Below are 25,908 nucleotides of genomic sequence, written 5' to 3'. Positions count from 1 at the left end.
CTAGACATCTATTTACCTACCTACTTTTTTTGGTACCCACCTTCTTAGGTAACTCTCACCCCTAGTTAGAAGTTACGTAAAATAAAAGTTTCTTATTTGCAGAATTTTCCATGTCTTTATTTAAGCTTCTAACAACCCTGTGAAGGAGGCAGGGCAAGGATGATGATCACTATATTGCAGGTCAGAAAACTGAGACTTAGGAATATGAAGTGATTTGCCAAGATCACATGATAATAACTGATGGAACTGGGACCAGAAACCCAGGTTGTCTGACTCCTAGTTGCATGCTCTTTTTATCATACCAGGCTGCCTCTTATTAGTTAGTGGTCATTCTTTTCCTTCTCTGCCCTTCCCCAGCCCTCCTGTCTCTCTGCCACTGAATTTCTAACACCTATTACCTTCTCCAGGAAAGCCCATCAAAGTCAAATCCAGAGTACTAGAAAAATACACTGCAAAATCAGGACAGGCAGGTCTGGTGAAGACATTCTTTGTTGCTTATTTTACCCCATTTACTTCAGAGATGTAGGAAACTCATAAGAGTCATAAAACTTTGTGAAGAATTTAAAAACTTTAAGACCAAAGGAAACAAAAATGCTTATATGTTTCAACTCCATTGGTTAAGAAACAAGAAAGCTAAGGGGAAGCACGTGAGTTGGCTTAAAACATATGTTTGCCCATAGTGTTTGTCTTCCTTGAATTTCATGTTTTTGTTTTTGTTTTCTCAGAATAAGACATGATAAAAGCAGGATTTCAAGGCCATCTTTCCTGCTTTATACATGGAATGTTTAATTCTAAGTTCAATTTTTACTGCCTGTAAAGCTTCACAATTAACAGTGGAAAGAGCACTGAATTTGGGAATCAGAAAACGTAGGCTCCAACTTCAGCTCTTTCATTTAATTTTCATAAACTGTTTTTGAGTATCAGTTTTTTTAATGGAGTTAATAGCACCAGCCGTATTTCCCAAGCATAATTGTACAGAACAAATGAAATAATGTCTGTCCAAGTGGTTTAGAAACTAAAAAGGACTATACAAAATATTATTAAGTATTATTCATGCATTTAACAATTCATTAAGGGTCTCCTCTGCATATAGCACTATTCAAGAGACACAAGAAAATTCAGAAGTGTAAGATTTGCCCTGCCTTTGCTTAGTTGACAGTTGTTTAGTTTATAATCTGAATGAGTACATAAGACAAATATTTTGAAGAACAAGACTTGCAAAAATATTCTCATGCATTGTTCAGTCTCGCTGTTGTGTGGGACTTAGAGCCTGAGCCCCGGCTTCAGTGGACAGTCCGATACAATGATGGTGCTCCACCTTTCACTGACTTACTTGATGTTTTAGGACCAGGTGTGCCCTTTTTATAGAGACCGCATGAATTTCAGTGACCTTAGTGAGAACACTGAGGAGAAGTATCCTTGGCTGTTCTGCAGCTTGCTGGAATACTTCTGATTCCCTCCAGCGTTTAATGATGTGACTTTGGGAGAAGCAACTAGTGGCTTTATGTAAGGTCATATCATTTCAGTGGTAAAATCTCTAGGTCTGCTGACCTATTTCTGATCTAGTTCTCTATTCCTTTTTATAAATAGAGAGAATAAAGCTCAATCAAGCTTTTTTGAATGAACGAATGAATAAGAAAGAAAGTAGCTAAGAATTTTGACACATGTTAAGAAAATGGGCTTTTTCAGTTAAAAATAATGAAAATCTAGAGCAAGTGAGCCAATCTTTCTATAAAACAAGAAGGTAGTGATATAATAATTCAGCTCTTAAGCCAAACCATCCACCTGTGAAAATGAGACCTTATCCAGCATTAACATCTTTTTAAAGCCTTGCTTTTTAAAAGCAGATCTATCTTCTCTCCTTCCCTCCATCATTTGCTCATGCTGAATTCAGAACTAGTCTCTAGCAGGTGACCCCCGAGGGACTTAAAAACCCTGTTGTCTAGCTGACGTTGGTTTTTAAATTTAGATCAAATGACATTGTGTTTGAAGTCTCAAGAGCACTACTTAAGGTAGCTGTACCATATGGGCTTGCCTTTCAAAGTACTCCTTGCAGGCTGGCATCCTTAATAGGAAAAGTGAAGCCTGGTCAAAAATAAATGAAAAAGAAAGTTTTATTGGAGTTATTTACTCTAAGACAGCTATTTTAGACGGAACCTTGACAAGTCATCTCATTGCCTCCAGACAGGAACACTCAAGGCATATGGGTATCTATAGTATTTTAAATGACCTTGGGGGACGAGGCTTCTTCCATAACTCATTCCAGAGTTTAAACACCCTCGCTTCAGGAAATTCTTCCCTATATTTAACTTACAGGCCCCCTTCTGCGGTTAACACCCATTTCCGCTTTTTTCTGTCCCCAGTCAGGATGGAGAACAGCTGGCCAACATCCTTTGTGTGCTAACCCTCCATCAGTGAGAAAGTCATTTGGGCATCCCTGGGCTGCTTTTCTCAACCTCCAGCAACCAAGTCTTTGAACCAAATTGAGATCTTTTTCCGTTTTTATTTGTGCCTTGTCTCTCTCTTGTCATTCCTTTTGATTATCAATGAATAAAATTTGGAAAATGTAAAAATATACAGACGAGGGCAAAACAATAGCCCTATAATCCAGGGAGCGAAACCACTGTTAAGTTAGTCAGTTTTCTATGTGTTTCTTATGCAGTTGAGATCATGTCATCTATACCAGCCCTGAAATATAGTCTGATCCACATATATAGAAACTTACATTTTCTGGTAGCCACATTGAAAAAAGGTAAAAAGGAATAGGTAAATTAATTTTAATCATAGTTTTTATTTAATTCCAATAAAATATTAACCTGTAATCAGTATTTTAACTATTAACAAAATATTTTACATTCCATTTTTTATACTAAACTGTCTAAATCTAGTGTATATTTTACATTTATAGCACATCTCAAATCCAACTAGCCACCTTGCAGGTACTCAGTACCGTGTGACTAGTAGCTAAGTGTTGAAACACAGTCCTTGCTGTTGTATATGCTGCTTTTTTGTCTATCATATCTTAAGCCTTTTACGAATGGTGTTACAAAAATTTTGGCATCATTTTAGTGGCTGCATAATAGTTCATCATTTAGACTTACTATAACTGTATCTTTAGAAAGTTTTGTTCTTCATGTTATAAGTAACCCTGTACTGTTCTTTTTTTACTTCGTTTTTACTTTTATATCAGCTGTTTCTCAACACATTGCCAAAAGGAAAAAAACCATAAATTATTCCTTTTGGGTGCAACTAATCAAATCCACTTATTCATAAAATAAATATATCCACTTAGCATCTACTGTATACTCTGTACTACATTAGATTGGGAAGTGGAGCAGTGGATTTCAAGAAATAGAAGACCAGGTCCCTCCCATACATTGTTTACAAGACTTGGCTCCACAGTTGGACTGCACACATATTTTTTTTATTCTGACTTAAATATCCTTCCCTTCATTTCTTACTCCCCTCTGCCCCTACATATACACACACAGCCTGGTTGACTCCCCCTTATCCTTCAAAGTGCCAGTCAAAGGGAGCCACCTCTGCTGAGTCCTCTAGGTGACTGCTGGCTCCCTCCTCCATTATACAAAATGTATACTGTGTAAAGAGCACCATGGTGTTCTGGTTGTTGGCTAACTCTGTCTTCTCTACTAGAGTGGAAACTCTTTAATGATAGAAACCTTATCTTTTTTTTTTTTTTTTTGCGGTACGCAGGCCTCTCACTGTTGTGGGCCCTCCCGTTGCAGAGCACAGGCTCCGGACGCGCAGGCTCAGCAGCCACGGCTCACAGGCCCAGCCGCTCCGCGGCATGTGGGACCCTCCCAGACCGGGGCACAAACCCGTGTCCCCTGCATCGGCAGGCGGACTCTCAACCACTGCGCCACCAGGGAAGCCCAGAAACCTTATCTTATAAAGCCTCTTTATTCCCAGTGCCTAGCAGACTGCCAGGGCAGTGAATGTGGATTTCAGTAATATCTACTGAAATACTTGTTGAAATACAAGTGATCATATTAAGCATCAGTTGGATCATATAATTACAAGTATTGATCAAGGAGTTCAGAGTTCAGAGAGCACACTTTAAATTGGCATATGGTTGAAGAAGGCTTTAACAAAGGAGGTAGGACTTGAATTGGTTTTGGAAGATGATCATGCTTAAGTGAATGGACGGAGATATCATGTTCTAAGAAGCCTGTTTGTCAGGAGGAATTCTTCAGCATGTGCTAAGTATCAGCAGATAAGCATCTTTCTAGATCTAAAACAATATACTAAGTTTCCAGAAGGCTGTAGAGATATGGTCTTGGCCCATCAAAAACTGTCAGGGGCGGGGCTTCCCTGGTGGCACAGTGGTTAAGAATCCGCCTGCCAATGCAGGGGACACGGGTTTGAGCCCTGGTGCTGGAAGATCCTACATGCCGCTGCAGAGCAGCTAAGCCCACGCACCACAACTACTGAGCCCACGCGCCACAACCTCTGAAGCCCACGTGCCTAGAGCCCATGATCCGCAACAAGAGAAGCCACCACAGTGAGAATCCCGCACACCACAACGAAGAGTAGCCGCGGCTTCCTGCAACTAGAGAAAGCCTGCGCGTGGCAACAAAGACACAACACAGCCAAAAAAAATAAAACTGTCAGGGCTTTGCAGAATTAGAAATTAACACTGGCCACTTCAGTATCATCTTTGAGTTTAAGCTCTGTTTCAGCTTTGGAGTTGTTAAAGTTGATATGATGCTTGTTCAGTAATCCTTCTGGTAGTGGACAGCTGTATATAGATAATAATAAGTATGTCATTATAGCTAATATCAAATGACCATTACTGCAAACTAGGCACTCTTCCAAAGCATTTTGAATGTATTATTTAGTTGAGTCATTTAATCCTCACAACAGTCAAGTGAATTAGGGCCCATTATCCCCTCTCATCTTACAAATGAGGAAACTGAAGCGCAGAGAGGTTTAAATAACTTTCATGTAACACAGCCATCAAGTGGAGGAGCTAAGATTTGATCCCAGGCAGAACAGCTTTAGGGCTTCTACTTTAACTATCACCCTGTACAGCCTCTCTTATAACTATGTTAAAAATAAAATATTTGGGGGGCTTCCCTGGTGGCGCAGTGGTTGAGAGTCTGCCTGCCGATGCTAGGGGACATGGGTTCGTGCCCCGGTCTGGGAAGATCCCACATGCCGCGGAGCGGCTGGGCCCGTGAGCCACGGCCACTGGGCCTGCGTGTCCGGAGCCTGTGCTCCATAACGGAAGAGGCCACAGCAGTGAGAGGCCCGTGTACCGCAAAAAAATAAAATTAAAAAAAAAATAAATAAATAAATAAAGTAAAATATTTTATACAGGGATCATTTAGCATCTTGTGGTTCCAGAAAAGGAATCCTATTATTATAACCCTCCCCTATTTTTCTTCATTCCTCTGACTGCTCCTTACCTCATTTGCAGGCTCCTCTTCTTCTACCTCATGATAAAAGACTGGAGCTCCTCAAGCTCAGTCCTCAGCCCTCTTTTCTCTGATTTTATTCTTCACCACCCTTGCCCAGTGATCTTATCTACAACTATCATTTTAATTATCACCCACATTGAAAGGAAGCACAGTGTAAATCTTCAGCCCAGATCTCTTTTCTGATATCAGACCTCTATTCAGATTGCCTCCTGGACCTTTTCACAGCACATTCTGTGTGCCCTTGTTTTTTTCTTCCTGTCTTCCACCCCAACCATCACAAGCTTCATGGTCTTCCAGTGCTCTGTTTTCAGCAAATGGAATCTCCATCCATTCTTTTACGCTGGCCAGGAAGCCAGCTGGTTCCTCCCTTTCCCTCTTACCCCCATATCCAACCTTCACAACCTCTGCTGATTTCCCCTAATATGTCTATTTGTCTGTATCTATACATTTCCACTCTGGCCCAAGCCTCCATCATATCTCACCTGTACTACTGCACAGCCTGTGGTCCCCCAGCATCTGCTCCAGACCCCCTCCACTCTGTTCTCCAGCTTCAGTGAGAGTGCACCTGTCAAAATACAAATCCATCAATCAATCAATCAGTCTCTTTCTTTCTATGCTTACCCCCTAGACACACACACACAGAGACACACACCCCTAGCCTAAAACACTTCAATGACTTAAATAAAGAGAAAAATTCTAAACATGGCCTCTGGGCTTCTGCACAGTCTAGACCTCGTTTTCCTCTTCAGCTTTATCTTCTGCCGTGCTACTCTTCACTTGATGACCTTTTGGGTCCTCAAACGTTCTCTCTCTTGACATAGGGTCTTGACATATGCTGTTCCTTTTGCCTGGATGCTCTCACCCACCCACCCACTCTTTACCTGGTGAAGAAGTCTACTAGCCCTTCGAATCTTGGCCTTTGCTGGGTTAGTTGCATAGCATGTGTCAGAGGTTGTCATTTTGCATTTATATCTATAATTTGGTGACAAATGTCTATCCTCTCCCACTTACAAGCGCCACAGAAGCAGGAACCATGGCTTTTTCCAATCACTATTGTATCCCCAGAGTCTAGTGCACAGTGCCTTGTGCATAGACACTCACTATATATCTGAATGAGGGAGTAAATAATTGGTTAATATGTTCTGTTAATATACATACAGTTTATACTGCGCCTCTTGCAGTAGTACAGAGGGCTACAGAACAAGAAGGTTCCCGAGACATTGTCCCTGAAGTCCCACAGTTTCCAAGCAGTGATCAAATGATGGCTGTCATTTAAGCATTTCTTCCACAGGCCTCCAGCATCTCTGAAAATGGTGGCAGAGCTATCCTTTCTTCTTTTAAAATAAACAACTAAGGCCCCATGGTTCGGTTCATGTCAGAGCTTATTAGAAATGTGATGGTTCAGCTTTAGCAGTGTCTTTCAAAAACTTAACTTCATAGATTCTGTCATTGGCCTCTGGAGTCTAAAGCTTCCTTTAGCTCTCTCTGCAAGTCTACTTTTTAAATTCTGACCAAGGTTTAAATTTCCCTATCAAGTTCTTTCTGGGGCTGGGCTGTGACAGCTATTCCTCTGGTTTCCCTGGCAAAGGTAGATTTTTTTTTTCTAGTTTTAGCATAAACACTTTATCACTCCCATGTTTCAAGTGCTATCTAGACACTCCGAGGGGTCATCAGGTATCCTTCCTGGCATCTCTTTCTGTTTCTACAGACCATGTTACAGTCCTCATAATGTTTTTTGCCTTGCCTGGCTGTGATTTCAGTACGTTAAATTTTCTGGTGATTTCTTAAAGTGAAAGCTGATGGGTGAAGTGGTTGACCTGCCAGCTCCTGAGACCTTCTGTCTCCCTGGAGGATCACTCGCTATTCCCTAATCCCAGAGAACTCAGCCTTGAGGGAACCAAGCTGGCTTCCAGGTGGGCTCCATGCTGTGAGTACCCCTTCAGCCTCTGTTCATAGCATGTGCTGGGACCTTTCTTTTCCAGGGTGGGCCCTGTTGCCCAGGACCACGGAGGCCCTCACATAACAGAGTCTGGGGAAATGGATTTCTTCAGCTTGCTTGTTTTATCCTTTGCCTGTGGAACTTTCTCTTTCACAAAGTCGTCTCTCCATCAGAACTCAATTCAAATAAAATCTAAAGACTCCCTTGTTCAGTTATTCCTTTTTAAACTCTCTGTTTTTATTTAGTCAGGCTTTGGCAGGAAAACTTCTAAGCGGAGCCCAGGGGAAAAGTGACCATTGGCACAGATTTTAGCCTGTGCTTTGGGCCAAGATTGTTTCTATTTTTATTTTGTTTCTTGTTTTTGTTAACATCCAGGGCACAGATTAAGCACTTTCACTTATCTGTAATGGTGAGAGGCCTTTAGATTGCTTGCCTTTGGCCAAGATTCTGCATGCTTAAAACTATTAACCCCCAGCTACCTCCTGGGAGATAAGATCTATCTGTTCAATGTGGCTTTTCCAAAAGGAGGCTCTGTGCTTCTACTTGATCTGAGATAGAGAAAGGAGAAAGGTAAATCCCAACCTTTGCTGGATTTTCAAAGAGGTTAGTAGCCTAATTTATGGGTTGTCTTTTTTTTTAAACTAACTTTATATCATAATTTCTCAGCTGCCAAAAGACGTAATTCTACCTCAGCTTCGCCTTGGCAACCTGCTTTTGGCACTCTGTGCAGCCCTGTCGTTGCTCTGCATTCTTTAAGCAGTAATCTTTAAGAAGGTGAGAAACTATTATTGCTTTTTAGCAGAGTTGACATGCTGTTGGCGCAGAGTAGTACCTAGAGCTTCAAACATTTCTAATGGCTGTAAACCAACTTAAACACCTCCATGTAGATGTCTCACTGCCATGAGGTCATAGTTTGCTACGAGGGGGAGAAAGAAGAAGATCAAATGTTATTTAAAAGTGTGGGTTGTTGGGTTTTTTCCTTCTTTTTAAGTATTCTTATTCCACTGAGTTGTGGCTGTAGATTTTGGCCAGGATCCAGACAATCAAGATTTAGCATTTTGACCAGCTGTGATCTAGTAATGTTCCTCAGAGGAAACATTTTGTAGGAGGGAAAGACACATATTTGAGACTGTGAATTGTACTCCTTCCTAATACTTTACAGTGTGAGACCTGGTTATAGACAGATAAAACAAGCACAAGTGAATCTGAAAGAGAACAGAGGAAAAAAAAAGTTTTCAAAGAGCTAAAACTTCACTCCAGCTTGAAGAACTCTCTTGAGGTGGGAAATCTTTACATTTTTTCTTTATTTCATTTTTCCCTAAGTCTTCACATTCATATCATTCCATGGCAGAATGTATTTCTGTTCATAATTGATACTTAGAATGCATTAGCATTCTTATAACAGCATAACAAGTCTTAGGAAGTAAAAATGCCACACAAACTTAATGTAGGCAAGAAGAGAAGAGAAGGAAAAGGTATCAATCCACTTGACCTAAAAAGTATTATTCTGATTCTCACTCTTCCCTTAAGAAGAAGTAGAGCGTGTTTTGGGGGCCAGTCCTATGGATTGGGAGAGAGAAGGAAATTAACATTTTTTAGTCAGACTCCCTCTGTTAAAGCACAGTTAGTTGCTTTGTGATCTTAGGCAGGTTACCTAACCTCTGTGCCTCAGTTTCTTCATCTGTAAAATGAGGATGTAGACTTCATAGAGATGTGAGGATGAAATGAGACCATGTATAAAGCTGTTAACAGATTACTTATTCCCTAGTACTTCATAAATGTTAGTTGCTATTGTTTTATTATTAATAATTTATGGAGTACCTACTCATTGCACTAAGAATTTTACTTGTATCTTTTGTTTAATCCTGACGGCAACAACCGTTAGATGGATATACCCATTTCACAGGAGAGGAAACATAGGTTCGGGGTAGTGAAGTGCTCCACCAGTCTCCCATATTTTATAATGGCGGAGCTATATGTGAAGGTCTGGAATATTATATATGGGAGATGTGGAAACGGGAACACATTTTGGACCAGTGCTTTCTTTCTTTGTTTCCTCTCTCCCAGTCCCTTTTCTGTAAAAAGAGGCTATAGCCTCGGGAAATAAAACCAACAGAAAAGGAAGATGGGGAGACAGTGGTGGGGCGAGGGTAGTGGAGTGGAATGGACTGGTTCTGCCGTCTCCCGGGTTGGGCTGGCTTCATGCTGAGGTGTTCGTATAATGGTTATAGAAGTGCTGAATGGGGGCCTCCTCTTTTAGGCTGGGGAAGCAGAGACATTCTCCCTCTTATAAAAATTCCCTCTCCCTGAAGCTAAATTCATACAGAAAAATGACACATCAGAGGTTTGGGGACAATTGGAATGTACCTCAAAGGATTCTGGGAAGCTCTTCTAGTCCCTCAGCATTTGGTAGATCGTGTAAATAGAGGCCGTTGAGCATTTCCACTTGATTCAAAGCCTTTCCCACCCCACGTCCTCAGGAAAAAGGAAAAAGCTGGAACGAAGTTTCACATCGGGCAGAATAAACCTTTTGATTTAGTACTTTCTCCCCCAAACTCTTTTACACTTACCTTGACTCCTTATCTTCTTGCAGGCAGCTCCCTGATGGGCAGGAGTGGAGATGGGGGTGGGTGGGAGGACTTCTGAGTTTGTTCCTGCTATATACATTATTCTGTATAGGAGGAAACAGTAGAAGGAATGAGATCTAGATTCCAGTCGTTCCTCTGCTACCTGTTACCCTGTGTTTCCATCTAAGACGTTAATGTCTTTGAGCCTCAGTTACCTCTTCTGTAACATGAGGCTAATACTTTTGGAACCCAGAGCCCATGGAAGCAAATAATAATGACAGTAACCACAATTACAGCCACTACTGCCATCGGTATATATGCCAGGCATTCTGCCAAGGATGTGAAGTGTGTTATTGTATTTTATTTAATCCTAACCACAGTCCAATAATCTATTTTACAAAGAAGAAAACTAGAGCACAGAAAAGATAAGTGACTGCCTACAGTCATATAACTAGTAAGTGGTGAGTTCGACCTTAAGTTATAACTCCAAATAAACAGGATCACAGTTGCCGATCCAGAAGTTTGAGCATCCTTTCTCATCACCACCACTATCTCCAGATATCTCTAGATATAGCTGAAGAGATAACAAAAGGTAACTGACTGCAGTAAATAAGGACAGAATGAAAAAGAAATTAATGACCTTAATTTAGAGAGATTAAGGAAGACTTGATCCAAAGAAGCCAAATTTAAACCAGACTGTCCTCCTTGACCTCTAAACTCCAAGCCACTTGCCTTCTCCCTCACCATGCTATTGTTTGGGATCCTAGGATATCCTTTTTTACTTGTAGCAAAAAGGCTTATTATTAAGTAATTTAACAGTCCCCGATGTGATTCAGTTATTCAACAACCTATGCCCTGTTTCACTAAACCGTGGCCTAGTAAATTTGTAATTACAATATCTTTGGGTTGTTTTTTAATAAATTCATTTTAATTGCAGCATTAAACCCCAGATATCATGTTTCCAGTTTGGACCTAAGCCAAGCTAGGAGAGGCATCCATTCAAGGCAAACAGCTGATGAGAAGAATGTGTGCAATGAACTGGGGGACTCAGTCCAGTTGCTAAACCTCAGGCTCTGTGCCCCCAAATCTAGTGCCTTAGAACATAGGGACCCTTGGCTGAAGTGGAGGATAAAGAAATGCTACTACATTTCCTGCTGCATCCACTCCTCCCCAGAACACTCAGGTTTACTCTGGTTGTCTCTAAGAGTAGAAATTCCCCGTAAGTTATTCATCACTATTTAAATACTGTACTAATTTCATTTGATAAGTAAATTGTCAATTGCCTTTAAAAATTGGTCTTAATAATTAGTAAATCTAGGCATTTCAACCTCTTCTTCCATCTAGATAAAATAATTTTAAAGCCAGACTGTAATCAGACAAAAAGAATCTTGAAACATTCTGGGCATTCTTTTTTAATCTATCATTTGCCTTTTTAATTGCTACCTTTCTCTTTTTTTTTTTTTTTTTTGCGGTACGCGGGCCTCTCACTGTTGTGGCCTCTCCTGTTGCGGAGCACAGGCTCCGGACGCGCAGGCTCAGCAGCCATGGCGCACGGGCCCAGCCGCTCCGCGGCATGTGGGATCTTCCCGGACCGGGGCACAAACCCATGTTCCCTGCATCAGCAGGTGGACTCTCAACCACTGCGCCACCAGGGAAGCCCGCTACCTTTCTCTTTTTAGGCAATAGTAGAGGTATAATGTTCCTATTTTTCTTGTAAGAATTTAACTAATACCAAAACGTGTAATGAAGATTCCTTCTAGAAACCTTCTATTAAATATGAAAGTCAGAATTATTTTATTAAAAATCTATGCCTTGGGCTTCCCTGGTGGCGCAGTGGTTGTTGAGAGTCCGCCTGCCGATGCAGGAGACACGGGTTCGTGCCCCGGTCCGGGAAGATCCCACATGCCGCGGAGCAGCTGGGCGCGTGAGCCATGGCCGCTGAGCCTGCACGTCCGGAGCCTGTGCTCCGCAACGGGAGAGGCCACAACAGTGAGAGGCCCGTGTACTGCAAAAAAACAAACAAAACAAAACAAACAAAAATCTATGCATTGTGTTTTTATAGAGATACAACAGTTTGTTTTTTAATAGTAAAACTTTAGAAATATCCTAAATCCACAAAAATAAGAAAATGATTAAGTAAATTATGATATTCCATTCAATGGAGTAGCCATTTAGAATTGTTTACCAAGAGGTTTGAATAACTTCCAACAACAGGATACAGAATTGTATATATATACTGCAAACACAGCTTTCATTTTGTTTTTTGTTTGTTTGGTTTTGTGTCTTTTTTAAATTAAACACACATATATAAAATCAAAGTCTGAAAGGAAAATATCCAAATAGTGGTTATTTGATGGGTAATAGGCTTTTGAGTGATTTTTATTTTTTAATATGGTTTATATTTTTTAGTTTTCCAGGGAGTATAAATTATTATAATAATTAAAAATGCATGTGTGTTTGTATATATTTTAATGCAGTCATTCAACACTTGAGCTGTTTAGACCTCAGCTATCTTAAAAATTTGGAACATTGCTAAGATTCTGGAAGTAATAAAAAATTAATTCTGAGCAGCCAAAACTAATGTTACAAAACTCATATAATAAAGCATATTATGCCCAGGATATCTGCTGGTCCATCACTCAAATCCTGTTTACTCTTGCTTTGCACACAATTCTCAAGACATCTACTTTACAAGAACACAGCAAATTAGAAGCAAATGTCAAAAAAGGAGAAGCGCTCGCAGGCAAGAGCACTGACTCGGCCACACGTGACAGCCTGACAGTGAGAGAGGACACAGAAAAGCCTGAGTGCAAACGTGAGAACTCGGACTCAGATCCCAGATTCAGAAACACGCCCCTGAAAGGCCCATAGTCTCTCTACTATGTCATAGTTAGTAAGACATGTTAATACTGATGGCCCAAAGTTATCAAGAAAACACTTTTTTTTTTTTTTGCGGTGCGCGGGCCTGTCACTGTTGTGGCCTCTCCCGTTGCGGAGCACAGGCTCAGCGGCCATGGCTCACGGGCCCAGCCACTCCGCAGCATGTGGGATCCTCCCGGACCGAGGCACGAACCCATGTCCCCCGCATCGGCAGGCGGACTCTCAACCACTGTGCCACCAGGGATGCCCCAAGAAAATACAGTTTTTAATTGGAAAATGAATAGATACATGTATATGTATAACTGAATCACTTTGCTGTACACCTGAAACTATCACAACATTGTTAACCAACTATACTTCAATATAAAATAAAAAGTTTTTAAAAATTTTTTAAATAAAAAAAGGGAAAATACCTTTCTTGTTCAACTTACTCTTTTTAAGATTATAAGAAAGACTAACAAAAATTTTTGAAAGGTTTCATGGCACATAGCTGCAAATGGGAAAAAAAGACAGTGTGTGATTGTAGGGTAAATGTTAGATATGTAGACTTCCTTATTTGTCTCCGTAATACCTCATCTTCTTACCGTTCTTAAGAGGGATTGTTTTACTGTTACTTAGGTTTTCTAAATTGTATTTGATACTGTCATTACCCGGGTTCTCATAAAAATCCAGGAAAACTGGGTAAGATCCCAGGATCAGGGTGTCAGCAAATGCCAAAGTCTCCATCTCACAAAAGCCTTTGAATCCACGCATCGAAATAGGAGTAACATCATCAAGGACCTACTGTTGATGCACAGGGAGCTCTAATCAATACTCTGTAATGACCTATATAGGAAAAGAATCTGAAAAAGAATGGATATATGTGTATGTACAACTGAATCGCTTTGCTGTACACCTGAAACTAACACAACATTGTAAATCAACTATACTCCAATATAAAAATTTAAAAATTAAATTTAAAAAAAAATAGGGGTAACACCCCAGACCCAGAGCTTAGCTATAGGTTGGGCGGGTTAAATGAGAAGGCCTGTATAATGGCATTTAGCTTGATGTCTGTCATATCATTGGCACTTAGCAAATGTTAGTTGAATTTGAACATGATTTTCCCACATGGGATGCAAATGGCTATGTGGGCTCTGGAGTCAGATGTGAGTTCTGCAACCTTGAACAAATCACATAACCCTCCTACCTGCCTACCTTTTTCACAGGGCGGATGTGAGAGCTCAACATTATTGATGCTCAAGAAAATGGTAGTTCCCTGCCTATCGTAGCTGCAGGGGAGGGATGTCATACTTTATTACTTTTCTGTTGTGCAAAGTTGAGGAGAGCTTTCAGGGAGTCTCAGAATCAAAGAGGCCTACAAAGACCCCTGTCTTGTGTTGTAAGCACTGCTCGTTGTGCCCTGACCTGTTTCTCATGCCCTTTTATCCGCCCACCTGGAGCCCAGCAGAGGGAAGCAGAGCAGGGTCCCCTGGGGTGGGAAGGTGGGTGGCAGCAGGGAGGGTGTCAAGTCATTCACCCTTCATAGCCATAAGTGGTTAAGCACCTGGCCTGTGGTCACGTGCCAGCAATATCACCTTCAGTGTTCCGGGCGGGTTTACCTGGTGCTTCCCACCCCTCATGGGCTGTGGTGGCAGCTCAAAGCGTGGCCTGTCTGCCCAGAATAGACTGTCTGTGGGTGGTACTGATGCTGTTTTGGTTTGATTACCTAGGGGCCCTGCAGAATCATGTAGAGAGGGACACTTGTCAGCAAGTAGCAGTGAAAACAAGAAGGTTGGCCAAAATGTGCAGCTTACCCCATTACTGTGAGTTTTGACAACATATTAACTGAAAACCTAGATTAAGGCCAACAAGTTTTGCTCTGTTTAGTTTTTCTTGAGAACTAAAACCAGTAATTTACTAGTCTACTTGCCTGGTTCTGTGTGTGCCCCAGTGAGCGCCCCTAATTAGGAAATCGCTCTTGGCACCAACACTCATAGCCAATCAAGGGAGCCCGATGGGCACATGGATTAGAAGAAGCTTGACGAACCTTTGCTTAGCCCACAGGGATAGTCGAGCATCAGGAGAGATCTGAGAGGAGAGGGGGCAGGAGCTGGCTTAAGGGTTTGGGGCTGTGGACACAGGTAGAAGGGACCCGAGATCCTTTCTTCTTTCTCATGCACTTACCGTGACTGTAATTTGAAAATGTATTAATTCAATAATTGTGGATGTCTTTCTACTGCAAGATTGGAAGCTCCTCAGAGGGACGGCCAGCATGTCTTACATCTGTTTCCCCTCCTCAAGGCCTGGCACATGTAGCAGCTATTTGTTGGATAGGTATAGTTTTAAGTCTAACCTCTGCTCCCGCCTGGTACTTGCCTTTTTTGCAAGCCACTTCTCTGTTTGTGTTTCCTCATCTGAAGAACACAAGTCAGATGGATCTTGTGTTTGCACCTCCCTCTGTCTCTGGACCCAGTTTGTTCATACAGTTGTATTGAAGCTGACTAGCGTCAGCCAAGTATGATGTCTAGAACTGTGATTAGTACTCCAGGGGTGGCTTCACTAGCATAGTTTATAAAGTGACTATCATTTCCAGAGTCTGGATACTCTATTTCCATTAACTAATTATTATTTATTATTTCAGACTTAAGAATAATAATGTATACCCTGCTTTCTTGATGGGGTTTTTGTGAGGACCACGTGAAATGATGTATATGAAATAACTTCAGAAACTATAATGCTTTGGGTAGCCAAACAGTGATTATTATTGCTGGCCCAAAAGTATCTTCCTGAGAAGTAACTCAAGTTTGAAGGAAGGTACTGAAGACCAAGTATTGTAAAGTGTGTGTGACTAGCGTTATAAAGGAGAGGTCATTTCCCAAGTTAATTTTTCATTAAACACACACACACACACATACACACACATACACACACACACATCTCCTTGGTCCTCTCTCTGCCACTTATGTAATGCAAGGCAGTTAGCATTTGGGTATTGGAAAAGCTATTGATCATTGAGTTATGAGTCATGGGGTTTTAGTCCAGCCTCACCCCTGCCTCACTGAGGTTATCATGGGCAAGTCATTGAAGTTCTCTGTCAAATGAGGATACCTGCTTTATGAAGGTAAAACAAGACTTGAATATTAAAAACAAGAATAAGAAATTGGTAGCCCTGCAGACATAGGAAGTTGATCACATCCTCATATACTTTTCTTTACAGATCAAATCCCTGCAGTTGCCTCGACTCCTCCCCATATGACATTGTCTCTACCCCCCGCCCTACCCTCTGCATATATTTCAGTATATCTTGTATCCTTCTTGAAGGAAGCTCCCAATGCTGACCTCAGAATACTTTATGTTGCATTTTGTATTTGGACACTAAAATTAGTACTAAGGTTGAGTATTATCAATTTGTATTCTCTCAAACCTAAGTATGTTATTTCCTATCTGTGGATCCAGAAGGTTTAAGCTGAGTTCTGAAGTTGAAAGTAACTTCTCATTTTTGTTTGTCTTCTAGCGACAGACATCACACCTCCAGTGCAATCCCTGTTCCAAAGAGACAAAGCTCCATATTTGGGGGTGTAGATGTAGGCTTCTCTGGGGGGATGCCTTCACCAGACAAAGGACACCGGAAACGGGCCAGCTCAGAGAATGAGAGACTCCAGTACAAAACCCCTCCCCCCAGTTACAGCTCAGCATTAACCCAGCCTGTGACCACCGTCCCCTCCACGGGAGAATCTGAGAGAAAGACAACATCTCTGTCTTCCTCCTTGGACACCTCCTTGGACTTCTCCAAAGAAAACAAGAAAAAAGGGGTAGATCTGAGTGACAGCTTCCACGGAGGCCATGTGAGTGTGAACACTAGCCAGGAACAGGGACAAGCCCTCCTGGAGCCTCCAGCCACAGTCAACGGCACCCTCCTGCCCAGCGAGCAGGCTGGCTCCTCCAGCGCCCAGCTTCCAGAGGGGTTCCACCCGGTCTCCGAAGCCGAGCTCTGCTGTACCGTGGAGCAAGCAGAAGAGATCATCGGGATGGAAGCCACAGGCTTCACCTCAGGCGATCAGCTGGAAGCATTTAACTGCATCCCCGTGGACAATGCTGTGGCAGTGGAGTGTGACGAACAAGTTCTGGGCGAATTTGAAGAGTTCTCCCGAAGGATCTATGCACTGAACGAAAATGTATCCAGCTTCCGCCGGCCACGCAGGAGTTCTGATAAGTGAAGCAAGCGGACAGACGGTAGGACCAGGATAGAGTCACTGCTTGAAATGAGGATAAAGCTGCACTGGTTACCCTTTGTAATAATTATGACACAAAATGAATATTAATGGAGGATATTCCTCAGAAAAACAGACTTTGTGAATCAAGGAGGGACTCAGGATCATTGTGTATCAGTGGGCCAAAGTTAGATTTTGCTTGCAAGATTTGCTTTTCAGGCCTGACAATTATTTTAAGGCAGAAGTCTAGCTCTAGTCACCTCATAGGCATTTGACTGCTTTTTTATTTACACTTCTGTGTTATCCTCAGAGGGAAGATGATAATATATAAATAATATAATGAATTTGTCTTCAGTTTCTTATAAACATTTGCCCTCACCATAGTTTATGAAACTTTGGGAAAATTGAATATTCAGTAAAAGGTCTCCAACATCCACTGAAGGATCTTTGGCCATCCATTAAGTTGATGAGTAAGAAGCACAACGGTCTCCTTATACCCAGGTGCACCTGCCCCTGCCCCTGCTCCCAGACTCCACGGTCAACCTAGCTGTCGCCCCATCTGCACAGTAGATACCTTGTTCATCCTGACGACTGGGGACATCACATTTGCTGGTTCTTTAATGAAGTTGCCATTACCTTCCACCTCTTCCAGTCAGCCATACCCTTGATGCAGCCCTCAGATTATAGGAAAGACCTCACCTCTGGTGGATCCCAGGGGATCCTCAAGGACCCCTGAGGTTACTATAGTCAGATGGCATCCAGTTCCCTCTGGGGGCCAAAGTTATGTGGGCAGAGGCTGTTGTCAAAAGCTGGGTGTGCTTTCTGGCAACACACTCACCATATAGAAATCCCTATATGTAAACCCCATGTTAATTTATTAAATTTCAGTTGGAAAGGAAGGCATTGTATATGATGAAATACGTGTAGAGTCAGGCTGTCCAGTGTGCAAACTGCAAGGCAGTTGAGGTAGTTAGATTAAGAGACTAGATGAGGCATAGAATACTATCGGTATGTGTGCAACTGCATAAATAGTAAATTATGTTTTTGAAGTACGTTTTCATTCCTGGAGCTCAGATATCATTTGCTATTGCTATATACTTTATATACCCAAGGACATCGCCTCAGGGTTGCAAGCTCTTTAAGGAAATTTTATGCTTATATCCATGTATTGTATACAAGAATAAAAATTGAGTTTACTTCACTCAACCTGATTTTTTTTTCCCCAGCTTTGAAACTCCTCTTGAACCTACATCTCCATATGTTACATCGTGACAGCACTAGCCTGAACAAAACCTGTGGCTGTATCTAAGCTAATGCCATTGACTTCATTTGAGTTTACATATTGTGTATAGCAACACACCGTCACAGGCGTACTCTGCAGTAGCTCATTTGTCCTCCATAACAACTTAACTCATAGGTTTCATAATCATTTTCATATTTTGTCCAAGCATTCCTGGGCTCAATTATAAATATAGCTACACTGTTAAATGGAATAGTTATTTTTCATGTAAAGAACTCACAATATCATTGTATGACAGACAGACCCAAGCTGCAAGCAATTAAAAGCTTTAACTTGATCTGAAGAAATCCAGCTTATTCCTCTAAACAGGTGGAACTACTCCAAACCTGGAGCAGAAGCCATCTGTAGAGTCACAGCTTCTTTGCAGAGTACTGTCATTCATTTTGGAGTCAGTAAGGGTGGAGCTAGACATGATCTTGGATGTACATCAGACTGGGCTGTGGGGTCCTCCAGTGAAGTAACATCTACCCCCCGCCAAGCCCAAAAAAAAGGTTTTGAAGGACTATATTAGTATTGAACAATGGAAGGTGAATCGCATGTGACGTGTGATTCTTCAGATATGGGAGAGACCTTTAAACTTCGTGTGAAACTCAAAGACAAGATGCATTCAATGCAGGTCCTCCAGCCCGGCTTCTGGCATCACCAAGCAGAGGGACCACGTACAGGTGCACCCATAGTTACAGTGTTCATCTCAGATTCCACACAGCCAGATAGAGCCTGCAGCTCTGGGTTCCATCTGTCAGTCTCCCATTTGTGGACTCCCTGATTCTGGGGTTCACAGCTTTTGACCCACACAGCATGGAACCCCACCATTGAATGTGATCTGGTAGGCCAGAACTGATCGATAGTTACCTACACATTTGCCTGATCCACAGTGTGTCCAGTGATGTTGTGCCTCAAAACACCACTTAGGTTTCAGTTTATTTAGTTTAGGTTTTGGGTTTACACTGAGTTTGTTTGATATCTGCAGTTTCTGCCAAACTTGGGTAGATCCTACAGCATTACATTCTCCAGGAATAACTCTGACATTTCCCAAAGCTGCAGAATTCATTTTGCCTCTGTTTAAAGTGGCCAAGGCCAAATATGGGCTGAGGTATTATCTCCTACTAATCTTTGTAATTTTTGCTTTGAGAATATAAGTTGAAATGAAAACTCAGTACTATCCATTTCTGAACTGCTAAGAGCCCTTTCAGTTTTCATGTAGCTGAGACACTTTTACAGCCGGCAAATGTTATCAGATGAATATTTGCTTGTGTTTTCTCTCTCCACTTCCCCTTACCCACTTTAAAAATTCCAGAGATTTTTCCCCCCCAGAATATTAGTTTTGGAAGATTGTATCCAGCTATATTTTTTTAGCAGTTCTAATAGTGCCCATTTATCCTGACCTAACCAGTTATTTAAATAATTTTTTAAACCACCACCAATAATAAATGGCATGTGAAACTGATCTGTTGGTAATTGGAAGAAAACTCAGCATCTGTATTTATAAAATAAAATTGATTAGTATTTATTTTGAGAGTAAAAGTGTATGTTACTTCCCTGCTATGTTTGAGTCCTGTCTTCTTCACTGTTTTGAATTTCATACTAAAGCTGAGTTAACTATGAAAACCTCATTCTTAAACAGTCAGCCAGCCATTCCGCATTTACTGAGCTAGCTCTCTCCCTCTTTGCAAGGGACTGGACTAAACAAGGTTATACAAAGATTAATAACCTTGACCTCTGCCACATTCTCCAGTTGTGGGGGGAAGGGTGGCATAAGTATATTAACAATTAAGTATAATTCAGTGTGATAAATTCTATGATGGAGAAATGTATAGCCATGCTACAGAATTCAGAGAAAGCTATTCTGCTTGAAGGATCAGGAAAAGGTCGTGGAGGTAATACAGATGAAACATGTATAAGATTTCACATTACAGATGGAGCGAACAGCATGGGCAAAGCCCAGAGGCAAGGCAGGGCCGCATGCGTGTTTGCAAAATTGCAAGGAGTTTGCTGTGCTTGGGCCCTGAATGGATGTGAAGAAAGGTGAGAGGAGAAATTGAATTACAGGCCCATGGGGAAGGACTTAAAATGCCAGGGGAAGAGATTTGGATGCATGCAGTGGGCGACCGATCGGTACCCTTTCCAGACTTTAAAGCAGAAGAGTAACTTGGTTAGATGTGAATTATGACTAGCAGCCAAGTTGAGGCTGGACTCTAGTGATACTCTTCTTTATCTTCTTCTGTACTATTTTGTTTAGAAAAAAAAGTCTCTCTGAAAAAGAGGTTCATCCTTGTGTCCTTAATGGTTTCAGGGTAAATACTGAATAATGAACTGGGTTTTTACTGTGTGATACAAAGGGCAGCCAGCATCTATTCTTTAGAAGCTAGATTCTGAATGCCCCAATTCAGCCACTTTGAAGTTATGACCCTACTCAAGTCATTAAACCCTTAAGGACCCCTCATTTCTTAATCTGTAAAGAATTGTTGAGAACTCTGCCCTTGCCCTTACGTTTGTATGGGGCCTACACCATCAATGTTGGTTCCCTTTTGTCCTGTGGCAGGCTGCTGCCTAGTGACAGAAAGGATGCCTGAGACTCATTATCACTATTTCTTGTTCTAGCACTTGGGCATGGCCACTTAACCCCTCCGAATCCGGCTCCTAATCTGTCACGTAGGGATGATACCTCACACCGATCAGAATGGCCATCAAAAAGTCTACAAACAATAAATGCTGGAAAGTGTGGAGAAAAGGGAATCCTCCTACACTGTTGGTGGGAATGTAAATTGGTACAACCATTATGGAGAACACTATAGAGGCTCCTTAAAAAACTAAAAATAGAACTACCATATGATCCAGCAATCCCACTCCTGGGCATATATCTGGAGAAAACCATAATTCGAAAAGATCCATGCACCCCGATATTCATAGCAGCACTATTTACAATAGCCAAGACATGGAAGCAACCTAAATGTCCATTGACAGATGAATGGATAAAGAAGATGTGGTACTTATATACAATGGAGTATTAGCCATAAAAAAAGAATGAAATAATGCCATATTCGACAACATAGATGGAACTAGAGATTATCGTACTAAGTGAAGTAAGACAAAGACAAATATGATATTGCAGGTGGAATCTAAAAAATGATACAAATGATGTTATTTACAAAACAGTCACAAATGCAGAAAACAAACCTATGGTTATGGAGGGAAAAGGGGGGAGGGATAAATTGGGAGATTGGGATTGACGTATACACACTACTATATATAAAATAGATAACTAACAAGGACCTACTGTATAGCATAGGGAACTCTCTACTCAGTACTCTTTAGTGACCTATATGGGAAAAGAATCTAAAAAAGAGTAGATGTATGTATGTATTTGTATAACTGATTCACTTTACAGCAGAAACAACAAACACAACATTGTAAATCAACTATACTCCAATAAATTTTAAAAAATTAAAAAGTAGGGGTGATACCCACATCTCTCCCCACCCCACCCCCAACCCCGCCCTGGGGTCAGATAGAGTGTAAGAAGTGATAAATATTTTTATGAAATACTTAATGATCTTTACAAAGCACCATGCACATTGGGAGGAGTTAGTCATTCAACAAGGATTTCTTGCATTGTATACATCAGGCTTTGAAACGGAGGTCTCCATTCGGTACACATTGAGAATGTGTCAGGGCTGAAACTGCTCTTTTGAAAAACAGCTTTAAACAAATGTAAAGTGTTTCGAGGTGTTTTGGTGGGTGGCATAGACAGTGTTGAGACATGGTCCATAAGCCTAATTAGCTTAATTTTTATGGTTTTTTTTTTAACACCTGGCAGATAAGTTTATTTAGGCCACCTTATCCATACATATTCTCTCACACAGCTTCTGGCTGCCTTGCTGAACGCTGAACTAATGCCCAGAGCTCTTAGTTTTGCTCAAAATAGATAGAAGCTTTCTTTTTTTTTTCTTTTCCTCTTAGCGCATCTAACCATGGTTTTGTAGGTAGACAGCTCAGCCTTGTGGATTTTAAATGAATTAAAAAATACATGTCTATAAAATAATTCCACACTTTTTTAGAGACTGGCGATGTCAGCAATCCAGAAAAAGCATGGTCATGAATCTCGATAAAAATGAAAAAGACAGCCAGTTGGAGAAATAGCTATAGTCAGCCAAGCCCAAACCCAGAACTACAAGGGGGAGAGTGGTAGGCTCAGATCCTTCTTTTTTTTTTTTTTTTTTTGGCGGTACGTGGGCCTCTCACTGTTGTGGCCTCTCGCGTTGCGGAGCACAGGCTCCAGATGCGCAGGCTCAGCGGCCATGGCTCACGGGCCCAGCCGCTCCACGGCATGTGGGATCTTCCCGGACCAGGGCAGGAACCCGTGTCCCCTGCATCGGCAGGCGGACTCTCAACCACTGTGCCACCAGGGAAGCCCTCAGATCTTTTTGGTTTTGTACAGACCACAAGTCTAATGAACTTCCTTTCTCTCAGTCCCCATTAAAGTACAAGCAGCAAATTAGAAAGGAATCAAGGTTGGGAGTAGACAGAAATAGTGGATAACCTGACTCAAAGAAGCAGATACAAACAGGCAGGAAGGAAGCAGTCTGGGCATCTTGAGTGAGAAGCCCTCGGCCCCGTAGAGCAGCCAGTCAGAGGGATTCAGATCCCAGCCCCACCGCTCACTGGCTGTGCGGCCCAGGCAAGGCGCTTGACTTCTGAGCCCACATGCTCCTCTGAAAAGTGGTCAGCCCCTTGCTCAGATTTTCCCTTGCTCCTGGACAGAGACTCCTCTTGCCCTAGGAGCAAATTAGTATTCATTCTTCAAAACCCATCTCAGATCGCCTTGGGGTCCAGAGCATGGCAGGAAAGGAGAAGACCCCCACCTGTCACTCTCTACCTGTTGTGAATAACTTGGGGCTAAATCATTTCACACAGCCTGCTTCTAGTCAGGGTTTTATATGTAGCAAAACAGCTACTACCCTGCCATCTACTCAAGATCCTCGACGCAGTGGTTGTAAAATATATCACAAAAATTAACAAAACAGCTAGCTTAAAATAATAACTTAGCTTAAATGATTTTACTGTTTCTAAATAGCCCTCAGTCATCAGAAAAAGGATAAATTCATTTTAGTTTGATAGGAAAATGCATAAAATATTTTAAGGGAGTATATTATTCAAAATGGTTAAAATAAATTGATACTTTAAGGGATAAACTTGTTCTCTCAAAAATTTACTTGCAAAAAAGTTTTTAATTCACTTTGAGGGAATACCTTATTCCTCAAAGAAACCAGAATTACTGTGTCTTGCTCTTTGAGTTTTACTGTGTTGTGGAGACCCCCAGGCTACTTTACATGCAGATGGTCTGTGAGCTTTCACTCATGCAAGGTGAGGTCTGTCTCCAGGCTTGCAGGCCACGGAGCCAGGCCCTTTGCTCCCAGAAACCTGCCAGTTGCCTTGACTTCTCTGCCCAGGGCACAGGCCAGGGCAGAAAGGGCGACCTTGGGGGGACCGGGGGAGGGCAGGCATTTAATTGGCCTTTTCAAGGAGATTCCTGAGGTTTAGAGGCGAGAACTGGTGGCTGCGCAGGGTTGGCCATGGCTGGGGTTGCCACCTGGATTGCAGTCACCTCCTCCCTGGCTCCCTTCAGCCACCTTCTTGCCCTCCAACCCATTCTGCATACTGCAAACCCAGTGACCTGTCCTACACACAGCTCTAACCCTCTAGGAACTGTTAAATAAAGGAAAAAAATCAGACACACACTAGTTAACCAAATCGTTGATGAGGGGAAGTTTCTCTTATAGAAATATTTCAAGTAAAATAAAATTCAGGAGGGATAATAGAATTAGACTGTCACCACTTTGCCATTCTAATGAATCAAATGCATCTAAGACAATGATCATCAGTGGCTGCTAATATCACAAAAAGAGAGAAAACTAGACATTTTATGCCTCCTGATGAAAGAACACAACACTGATGAAGAATTCTTGGCAAAAGTTTGACCCTAAGTATGATCAAACCTCTATCTGTGGTGTCCAATACAATAGATGCTGACCGTGTATGGCTATTTAGTTGAAAAGTGGCTCGTTCAAATTGAGATGCGCTAAGAGTGTGAAATACACACTGAATTTCAGAGACTTAGTACAAAAATAGAATGTAAATTTATATTAAGAATTTTTGTATTGCTCACATGTTAGAATAATACTTTGGATATGTGAAATTAAGTAAAATATATTATAATTAATTTCATTAGTTTCTTTTACTTCTTAAGATGTGACTACTAGAAATTTTAAATTGCATGTGTGACTTGCATTTGTGGCTCACACTATATTACTATTGGTCAGAACAGCTCTGGATCTAACTACTAGGAAAATCAGAGGGCAAGTGAGCATGTTAACACCTGGAACATGCAATCAGCAAAATCTAGACGGTGGGAAACTCTATAGGACAAAGAACTTGGTTTCCTCAATAAGTATATTGCAAGAAAAAACTGAAAGAAGGAGAGGAGAACCTGTTAAAAAGAGACACAAGACTTCCCTGGTGGCCCAGTGGGTAAAACTCTGCGCTCCCAATGCAGGGGGCCCGGGTTTGACCCCTGGTCAGGGAACTAGATTCCACATGCAGGCTGCAACTAAGAGTCTGCACACCACAACTAAGAAGATCCCACGTGCCACAACTAAGACCCAGCGCCTAAATAAATAATTTTTTTTTAAAAAAGAGACGCAATAGTCATCAATCAATCCCATTATGGACCTTGTTTGGTTCCTGTAAATCAAACAACCTTAAAATAAAGGCATAATCAAAATGTAAACACTGACTAAATATTTGATTGTATTAACGATTTTTTTTTTAGATCTGATAATAGTAATAGTAAAAAATACTGTAACAGTTTTTTGAAAAGTCTGTATCTCTTAGAGGTGCATATGAAACATTTACAGATGAAGTGCATTTGTCTGGGATTGGGGTGGGGTATGCAGTGGGGTATAGATGAAACAAGATTGGCCATGGGTGATGGGTGATGGGTAACTGGAGGTCACCCTGTTGCCTCTAGCCCACACCCTACCCTCCAGCCAGGTGGATGCTTGTCATTCCCAGAATGCCCCTACTCCCGCATGCCCCAGGGCCATTGCCCCCATGGCAAACGGCAAACCAAACCACTGTTCCTCCTATAAGCCAGAGTTCAGCCATTCTCCTTTCCTCTTTGAAGTCCTCCCTGCCATCTTCACCAGTCTCCATCCCCACCTCCACCGTGAAACAGGTAGGCCTCCCTCCTTTGGGATCCTCCCACCACCTGTGTGTGCTCCCGCAGCGGCCCTTACATTTTCTCCAAGTGTCTGTTTCCCTGTCACCTTCAGCAGGCTGTGAGCTCCCAGAGGGCGGGCACCCTGTTGTAAGGCGCAACTACTGCTCAGGAAAGATTGCTAGACCCGTGTGCTGAGTGCCTGGTTTACAGATGAAGCAGTTGAGGCCCAGAGAAGTCAGCGTCACAGCCAAGTTCCCAGAGCTAAAACTTGACAAGAGCTAGGACTTGAAACCAGAAGCTTCGAGTCGTTTCTCTACATTCCAGCTGAGCTGCAGGCCACAGTTCCCTGCATGCATTCATTCATTTAGC

At 41.8% G+C, this 25,908-nt stretch overlaps 1 protein-coding gene across 3 annotated transcripts in view; it reads left to right on the top strand.

Annotated features, from left to right (window-relative positions):
* Window positions 1-18,221, top strand: part of UVRAG (UV radiation resistance associated) — a 315,157-nt gene extending 296,936 nt beyond the window's left edge. For all 3 annotated transcript variants that reach the window (XM_082628358.1, XM_082628357.1, XM_082628359.1), the window contains one exon: window positions 16,324-18,221. In XM_082628358.1, coding sequence (XP_082484484.1) covers window positions 16,324-17,026 — 703 coding nt within the window. In that variant the 3' untranslated portion in view covers window positions 17,027-18,221. The remainder of the gene's footprint in view (window positions 1-16,323) is intronic.
* Window positions 18,222-25,908: the final 7,687 nt, after the last annotated feature.

Source organism: Mesoplodon mirus (assembly GCF_964341445.2).
Source record: "Mesoplodon mirus genome assembly, chromosome: 7".
NCBI classification, from domain to species: Eukaryota; Metazoa; Chordata; class Mammalia; order Artiodactyla; family Ziphiidae; genus Mesoplodon; species Mesoplodon mirus.
This window is presented reverse-complemented; position numbering and strand designations above follow the sequence as displayed.